The following is a 9,671-nucleotide window of genomic DNA, read 5'->3' on the forward strand; positions in this document are numbered from 1 at the left end:
AATATACCGTAATTATTACACTGACCTCTCGTAAATTAAACGACTTCACAAAAAGAAAATTTAATCAAAGAACTCATACTAAATAAAAAGGCTAAATAATTAAATCTCCAATCAAACTCATGAGAGGATACGTAGAAACAACCACTGCATAACACTAATTGCAACAAATGTTTTGTATTTTATGATACAATGTCTTTATTCGCTTTCTAAAGACTTTGGAAATATTGTCACCAGTAACCATCATCACCGCACAGTGAATTTAATAAATAAATCCGTCTAGTTAGGCCTACCCACTTATATAGTACATCCGGGTGTTGCGTGACAAATGTAGATCAATGTCTTTCTAGAGGACATCGTTGCTTTGTAGGAGCTCGTACCCGAAACCTTCATATGCTCAATCACGTATTCGAGGTACTCATTTTAAATAGGGCACCTCTTATAAGGACGTGGTGTTACTGCTTAGGCCTTAGGTTGAGTGACTAGAGACAACGGCTTGGTTTTGTGTTGGACCTACTGGAGCTGGAGCGACTCGGATCAACCTCATACCAGGCTTAGCTGCACTTCCCTGACAAAACAAAATGGTAGATAACAAAACAAAAATGATAGATAACAAAACAAAATGGTAGATAACAAAACAAAATGGTAGATAACACAAATAAAATAACAAAGAAATATCCCCCGCCCCCCCCCCAAAAAAAAAGAAGAAGAAGAGAAGTAGAAAGTAACCATATATGATTGCAATAAAAATAAAAGTGCATATTATTAGATCCTGAATAATAAAACAATAATAATACTATAAAAGAACACGACACCTCCACACACGTTTGTTTGTGAATATAACAATTTTACATTTGAATATAGCCAACATTTTTTTTCATATGAATCAACCATACAATGCCAATTTTCACACATTCAATTTGGGGAGCAGCATTTCACTTGACAAACGCCTTTGTTATACAAAACGTCGTTATTCATTCGCCCCAACAAACTCATGAGAGAAGTGCCACAAGACAATGTGGCCGTGTCATTTCAGTTAACATTGTACAAACAAAGATTCTCATACCAGCACAATAATAATTCATGCGAAAGATAACATTTCGAGGCTTATGAATAGGATTAATGAGACTTTAAATTTCCCAATATTTCTCCCCTCTTTCTTGCATTTTCAGTAACACTGTAAAAACAAAGATTCTCATACCAGCACACCAATTCACGCGAAAGATAATATTTTGAGGCTCATGAAAAACATTAATCAGACTAAAATGTTCCCAGTATTGTTTCCCTCTTTCTAGCATCATCATGTATAACAGACGCGCCCCCCCCCCGAAAAAATAATTATGTTCGATGCGCGATTTGTTCGAATCAGAATCGAGCGGTTACACACATGCGCGTACAAAAACACTGGGCAGATATATGCTATTATTGCGCTAGAAAGAAAAAATATAATTATTGCATAATTAGATAAAGTGTAAAATTAAACTTCATTTACTTCAGTTGTTGAAACTGTACTGGGATTGGTGTTCGAAGCCCTGCTTTCACGAGATTTGCGAACATGTTCTCTGATGGCGTTTCGAACCTGTTGTAATAAAACAAAATCACAATAATAGAGACTTTCTGTTTGATTTCATGTTAAAGGCTAAATCGGAAACGCCATATCGTGTGCACTGTCTGTCTTGCCTGTTTCGAGGAGTTGCACATATTTACTGTGGACTATCGGACACTCGCAGTTTTGAAGAATTTCTTTCCTTGAATAGGCGGTTGGGAGATCAATATTCGAATATTATTTTTTATATAGCCTACTTCTAATACAAAATCCACGATGAAATTAACTTGCCTTTATACACTAAACACGAATTACAAGCAGCATATTGTGGGGCGTAAGATTTACATTTTTGCCTGTTGCATCATAGCTATCCTTTCTCTACGATAATCTTTACTTCTTTACAGAGCAAATTCCCCGAAATAAAATTGTTTTGAATGTCTGATGCCAGCAATGATTTCATTACGTACCTCCGAATTGAGAAAGCAATAGAGCCATGCGACGAAGAACCCCTGCAAGGAAACAACATAAATAATCTACATTTTGTACGATACATGCACAGCACTAAACTTAGATATGAACGTCTCGTAGTAGTAAAACAAAAATGAAAAATACAAGAAAAAAATGTTAGGGCACATATGCCCGTGCATGGTTAAAATCAAATTTGAGTACTGATCAGACCATTACATCAAGAAGACTATTATCTAGGACCTAATGTGCGTTGATTGCCTGTGAGGTATTTGAAAATAAAAAACGAAAAGTTCTTGTTATGCTAGGAGTCCACTGGGCCAGCGCCAGTTGGTGCCAGTTCGCGCCATAGATTATGTGATTGGCGCGTAGTGGCTCGCTGTGGCGCCGAATTAATGTCCGCTCGGCATGTGTCGCCGAGTGGAACAAGCCGGGTGCCATATGGCGTGCGCCAAATGCCACCCGGATTGTTCCAAAATGTTGCGCCAGTTTGCGCCAGTTCGCGCCATTACACGGCCATTTGATTCCAAAATTCACCCTGTTGGCGCCATTCGTGCCAATAGACGGCTACTTTGCGCCACTTGGTGATTAGTTTGTGCCAAAGGTCGCCAAATTGGTTCGAACTTGCCGCCGCTTGGCGCTACTTGCCGACTATACAAATACCGGCCATCGGCTACCTGGTTCAGACCCTCCTCAGCTGCTGTATGAACAACATCTCTACTAAATATTTACAATTTTGGTATGTCTGAGGCTTTTGATAATGTTGGAGTGATGATGCTGCTCCATCAGAAGATGATGAGAGATGCTGAGGTGGCCACTGACTATTTGGCCATGTGGCGCGAAATCTCATTGGCGCAACTTGGCGCGCGCTATTACATTCCAGTCGATTCCAATAGGCGGATTTTTTGCGCCAAAAGGCAATATGTTCGCGCCATTTGGTGCCACTTGGCGGACTTGGCGCTGATTGCTCGATGCAAGTGGCGCGACGAAAATTTCAAACATTTTGAAATTTTCTTGCCGCCACATTCAAATTTGGTGCCGTTACGGGCCACCACGAGCCAGTTGGGAGGCAGTTTGAGCCACTACACGCCACTAGGCACCTTATTGGCGACACTAGGCGCCACAGTTAATTGCATTGGCGCAAACTGGCACCAACTGGCGCTGGCCCAGTGGACTCTTAGTGGGATTAAACTTTGGTCCAAAGATATGATATATCTAGTTATTTGGAATTTGATGGTTTTTCAAGAGAAATTACGTAAAATTATCAATATGATATTTGTCCTTATTGTGAAAGGGTATGTTAAATATTTCAAATTATATTTTTTCACTTCTACAGAGCTCAACCTTCTCTTTAAAGAAAAGGTAGGATTATCTTCGTTTCATTGGCCCCACTCTCTCTCTCTCTCTTTCTTTTATTTTTTCATTTTGTTTACAATGGAAATCAAAGTCATCATAATACTGACATCATAGTGATTACTTCGCGAAGTTATCTCTGATAACCTATAAAGATACCTGAAGAGAATTGAGCAGGTTGAAGGTGTATTCCAACGCCTTGACGTGAGGGAAAACTGCCACTACAGGTGTCAATAACCAAGCGATACCAAGCAAGGGGAAGAGCAACAAAGTGCTCCGAAGTCCAGCTCTGGGAAGCGGTGACAAAGAGAATTGACAGTGATTTTTTAGAAACATATACAAAAACACGAACCCACACGCACCTATCCAAATCTATACACAAGTTTAGCAAAATACCCACACACACAACTATCCAAACCCAAACATACACACATATCCAAACCCACACACAACTATCCTAAACCACACACACAAACACACGCGCACACGCACACACACACGCACGCACACACACGCACACACAATCACGCACACACACAGACGCATACATCCAAATACGCACACACCCTTCCAAACCCACAAAGATATACATACACACTCACATTTATTCCTCAACCATTACTGAGTCAATAACCAATGTATAGCAAGCGATATGAGGAGAAACGGAGGGCTTTAAAGATCAGCTCTGAATAAAAACAAAATGATTTTACAAAATTTACATGAAGAAGGAATTCGAAACTGACAATAGAGGCCTGCGTTCATATAAGTCATAAGTAAGTATAAATAATTTGATTTACTCTTTAAAAAAGTACTTTCTAAACATTTACGTAATCGAGAAAAAAGGTTAAGCAAGAACATGTTGTAAATGGAAAAATTCTTAAAGAGTAATTAGTTTATTACTTGATTTGCTTGATCTTATCGTTGTCAAGTTGACCTCGAGATGCAGACACAACTGTCTTTACAACCAGTAGGAGAATAACTACGTTGACCTAGAAGCGGAAATAAATGTATACATATTTTATAATTTTCCTGCTAATGATGAGAATCTAATGAATATATATCGCAGACACAAGGCAAGCTTCTAACGTTAAAACTTCCGTATTAAGGAATTGTTCGACTGTTATCTTGTTTTCCTTTGCCGGTGATCATGCTTAGGGTAACATTGTATTTAGATATCGCGATGCGACGATACAAAATCGTAGGCCTAACATTTAAAATATGTATAAAATATGAAACTTAACTTAATGAGGTTTATATTTCGACTACATATATGCATATTATCCTTTTAAAAATCTTCTTTAGTCACTGGGCGATAGGAGTTGCAATCAAACAGATATAACGAGCATTTTGCAACATTAAACTTCTGTAACTTATGGTTTTAAGTGCGCATTTGAGTACTTCCACAATTTGAATTTTACATGGTATTTATCAAAATACGGCAGGGTAAGATATTAAAAAATTTTATATTTGAAAAGTTGCAGCTGGTGATTGAAAGAGCTGCTTATTTTTAATTTAGAGGAAAACTGTTGGATTTGTTTCAGAGTGCTGCTATTATATAAGTTAAAAAGCAATATTTAAACATTTTAAAAGGAAGCTTTAATTTTACGATTTATTTGCTGCTATTTTCTATTGGAGCGCAAACATGGGCCTTATTTGAGAGTGCAGCTGCTATTTTACTATGTTCGTTCGAAACTTAAAAGGACAACCAATCCTTGTTATACGTTTACTTGTACAATGGCAACAAATGGGAGAAACTGCATGGCTAAAGTTGGAAAAAATCGAACCAATAAGATGGGAATTATAAATGTTTGAAACATGAGATTAATTAATCTATAACAATCTCAAATTTGATATTTCTTCATTGGATTGTGACGTAGCAATTAAAAACTCTCTCATTAGTCTTGAAACAAAATTAAAATCAATTTCTGTTTGTTTGTTTTTTGTAACAGGTGCCTTTTCCTTTGGGGCACTAGTCAAAATATATTATGAGTGACATACTCTCTATCATACAATATATTGACACTTTAGACATTTTTTTTGTATTGACAAACATAGACGGAAATCGTCCGCCACTACACAACATGACATGACCGCTTTAGTCATTTTAAGGGTAATACAAAGTTTTGGAATGAGGTTATGAATTTGGTTCAAATGAACATATTGGAAGCATATGCGATCCGACAATATTCAGTGATCGTTGTCGCGGTTGAAATCGAGTTTAACTTATGCAATTGTAAATAATACACTCTTTATGTTGTGTAGCTCCCTCTCAAGGTCAAGATCTTCATTAAGCTATAAAACAATGTTTCCTGACTAAAATCGACCGATTAGCTATTCCCGTTTGGAAATTATACATCACAACTATCTATTCTCAGATTTTCATGGTCGCAGCTATCATTGTACGGCCGTAGGCGCTATTTGAAATTTTTTAAAAGTTACCGGGAGCACCGATAAATTTTTATATTCAATTTTTCTCGAAGGCAGATGTGTTTTAGGGGCTAAATTTTCTAGTGCTTATAGTACATCCACAGGGGCATCCAAACCAAATTGTAAAGAATCACTATCCACCCAATTTTCAATATTTTCCAAAACTTTGTATTACCTTTAAAGTTCCTATACGTCTAACGATAACAACTTTTAAATACCAAAACTTTCTTCTTTTTCATCCGATTTCGTATACCGGTCTGGATCTCTGATATGTTTCCATTACCTTTTACTAGTTGTATGTTGAGGTTAGATATTTTTCTTTAAAATCTTTATTGAAGAACGTGGTGTCAAACAACAAGATAATGTGCAAAACATTATTCTAATCTTCTAATCAATATTTGGGGGGAAATTACCCAACTAATCAGTAAAGGGTAATCATGATACAAATATCCAGGCTTTCCAAGCTTCCGTACGACCCCCCCCCCCCCCAAAAAAAAAAAACACCTAATACGCCCAAAATAACAAATCGCACACTGTTACAAGTTTCTTACGAGTACGATTGCTATAGCCGGGCCGGTGAATGCCCAGATTGTCCCATCTGTTGGATTCAGCCAGCAACTGTATTTTAAATTGGAAGATAAAGATAAAACGTTTACTTCAACTATGCAAAAGTTTAAATTGTTTGCACTCGTTTTGGGAGCCTTTGTAAAGATTTGACATTTAAACTATGCTATTTCAATGCAACTGATTTCCGTGGAATATCATATATATTGATAATAAAAGTTTGTTTCAATAAAATCATGCTCACCTTCGTTCGTAGCCATAGCTTTGATGCTTTACGCCTCCAGTTATGATGAGTATCACGGCTGGACCACCTGCGAAAGAAAGAAATAATATGATATATTGCGAACGGCGGGATTGTACACGGGGTACAGACGAGATGGACGTATTGAGGATTGTTTATGAACGAACTAGGATCGTATTATAGACATTATTTACATAATTTGCCCCGTCCACAACCCGTTTTACGCTTTTTTAGAACAGTTCCAGATCATAGTGAGAACTAGTTTGGTGTGATGGTGGCTTTAACGCTAGAGCCAAGAATGTTCCGGAACCTAGGTCCAGTACAAACCAAATTAAAGTTTTACAAATACACCTTGTCCGTACTTGGGGTAAGTGAAGCGCAGAGGCATTTCGTATAGCATGGTCATGAACTTAACTTTTTTCCTAAAAATGCCGACAAGAGCCTGTGGTAGGACACTAGAATTGAAGTTCTACATTAGAGAAACCAGTGGAAGGTGATAAATATTTTGCACCTTTTTAATCCTATGCGTATACAAAAATGGATAATGTGCGTACGACCGCTAATGTTACAAATAAATCTTAAAATCCCCTTTTGAATCAAGTTTAATTTTTCAAGGTTGGTTTTAAGAGAGTTATCCCGAGCAAGAACACCATAATTAAGATGGGGAAATATTAATGCTGAATACATTGTCAGGATAATGTCTTTAGGAAAAATTAATTTCAAATTATGGATTACGCAACTCTTTATTTGACAATATCTTTTACAAAAATGATTTACATGAATTTTCCAACTCGTTTGCTCATCAATGTGCAAACCAGGGAATTCAATACATTATTGAATCATACATCTTCTGATAGCACTTTAACTGTATTACTAAAAAAAATATAATTTGTCTTTTGCAGATTTAAAGACAGTTTATTTGCTTGATTCGACAAAGTAACTTTACTTAGTTCCAAATTAACCGTTTTGTGTGGCTTTTTGTGTGAGTACTACAAGCTGGAATCATCAGCAAATAAAAATGAATGACAAAACATCAGAAGAGAAATGAAAGTCATTGATATATACAATAAACAAGAGCGGACCAAGGTGAGATCCCTAAGGAACGCCGCCTGTGACATTCTGTAACCCTGAATCAAAACCGTTTAAATAGCTCTTCAACCAGTCCAGAGCTGTGCCCCTGACATGTCTATAGATTCAAATGCCTTGGGAAAAGTGATTGTGGGCAGCTTTTTGTCTATTGCTTGTGAAATCTTATCTTTGAAGTGCATTGAGGCATGAGAGGTATTATGTTTCTCTCGAAACTCAAACTGAAATTTTGAGAATATTTTACTTTTGTTAAACAACTATAATATTCTAAAATAAATCACTTTCTCAAGGATCTTTGAGAAGGAATTTAAAAGGGAAATAGAACGGTATTCCGAGAAAGATTTGGGATCTCCCTTTTTATACCGTGTACGACTTTTGCAATTTTCATGTTTTCAGGGACTATTCCATATAACATTGATAAACTAAAAACATGAATAAGGGGTTGAATTATCTCTAAGATGACCTCTGTAATTATGTAATTATTGACACTATCGTATCCAGGAATTTTCCAAGCCTTTCAGCGAATCCACAATAGTAAGCAACTCTTCCCTAACTACTGGGAAAAGGAATTAACTTTTCTTATTAGATTATTTCAGGAAGTCGTTAAAACATTGTTGACAGGAAGGGACTGTCCGTGACAGGTTTGTACCAATACTGCAAAAATAATCATTGAATTTGTCCACAATAATATTTTATCTTCCACTAAACGACCATCATTTCAATATTCTTTATATCAAACGTTTTTTTCTATGACTTGAACACATTTTCAAAAATCACTTTCCAAGTTCCCCTGATATCGTTTAAAGATGCTTGAAAATAATATGTTTTCTAACTGAAGTAAGGGTATTTTATAATCAACATATCGTTCACGTGATGATTTTTGTTCCATTAACTTTATAAAAAGAATACAACTTACCTTTCTTATTGACAGACTTTAACAAGGAAACACTGACCCATGGCAAGCGTGTAATTTTCTTACGATTCCCAGTATTACATTTGGAAATCGAAAATGTCATCATAGAGTAGCATGAACTTTTTAAAGAAATTGTTGAATGAAATACTAACATCCTTTTCGAGTAAAACTAAACTCCAGTTAGTTGCCGCCTTAGAGCTTCTTGAAACTTCTCAATGTTAGTAGAATTGATCTGGATGATATAACGATAGAGATGTACGCCCTCTTCGATCAATGTTAATCAATGTTTTCAAATATTAGCAGTGTCCACTAATTAATCTTGTATTTTAGCTTACCGCTGTCATATATGATGCAAAACAAATAATTGTGGATTGCCAGAGTCAAAAACTTGGATGACCTCACGATTGAGTGGTAAGCCCTCAGCGTTCAATGTAAATCGATGGTTAACCCTAATCACTGTTGTCATGAAAAACGATTATGGACTTAACTTTTGTTTCGAGACTGAAATATGGCACTACATAAATGCTTTGAGTGATTATCATCAACTTACCCCATCCTAAGATTCCATAAACCCAAGTTCGAGGATTACCAGAGTAAAAAACTTGGATGATCTGACGATAGAGGTGTACACCCTCGACGAGCATCCAAAACATCATTGCTAGTGAGAAGTAGTGCAGGATGAAGGAAAATGCCTTGCATGCAGACTATACAAGGGGTTCACATAAAAGATAAGATATAATGCGGGGGAATTGAGATGAATAATGTTATATATATATATATATGACCAAAAATTTCTTAGATTTCTTAAATTCCTTAAATCATTTAAACAAACTAAAAAATGACTGCAATAAACAAATCATAAGGGCTGTTACTAAACCCATGGCCATGAGGTCCCTTTCTTCAATGAATCGTTGGGAGCAATATAGCGATGATAAAATGGACAAGTGTGTTTTTTCCAAAATTTATACTATGTCCGACCTTTTTTATAGTTCTCTAAAGCTTTATAAAGTGTAACATATATACACTGATTAAAACAATATTAATAACCTTTCTTGAGTGTTCACTTTTTAACTTTGATT

The 9,671-nt window shown here is 36.4% G+C and overlaps 1 protein-coding gene across 1 annotated transcript; it reads right to left on the reverse strand.

Moving 5' to 3' along the window:
* Window positions 1-361: 361 nt before the first annotated feature.
* LOC115926474 (adhesion G-protein coupled receptor D1-like) lies at window positions 362-6,508 on the reverse strand. Its single transcript, XM_030991216.1, has 7 exons — window positions 6,477-6,508; window positions 6,340-6,406; window positions 4,262-4,350; window positions 3,521-3,650; window positions 2,011-2,052; window positions 1,490-1,576; window positions 362-565 (listed from the first exon to the last, which is right to left on the reverse strand). Exons 1-7 carry the CDS (start codon window positions 6,506-6,508, stop codon window positions 467-469), a joined length of 546 nt encoding a protein of 181 aa, XP_030847076.1. The 3' UTR covers window positions 362-466.
* Window positions 6,509-9,671: the final 3,163 nt, after the last annotated feature.

This window comes from Strongylocentrotus purpuratus, unplaced genomic scaffold, assembly GCF_000002235.5.
Source record: "Strongylocentrotus purpuratus isolate Spur 01 unplaced genomic scaffold, Spur_5.0 spur5_scaffold_2, whole genome shotgun sequence".
NCBI classification, from domain to species: Eukaryota; Metazoa; Echinodermata; class Echinoidea; order Camarodonta; family Strongylocentrotidae; genus Strongylocentrotus; species Strongylocentrotus purpuratus.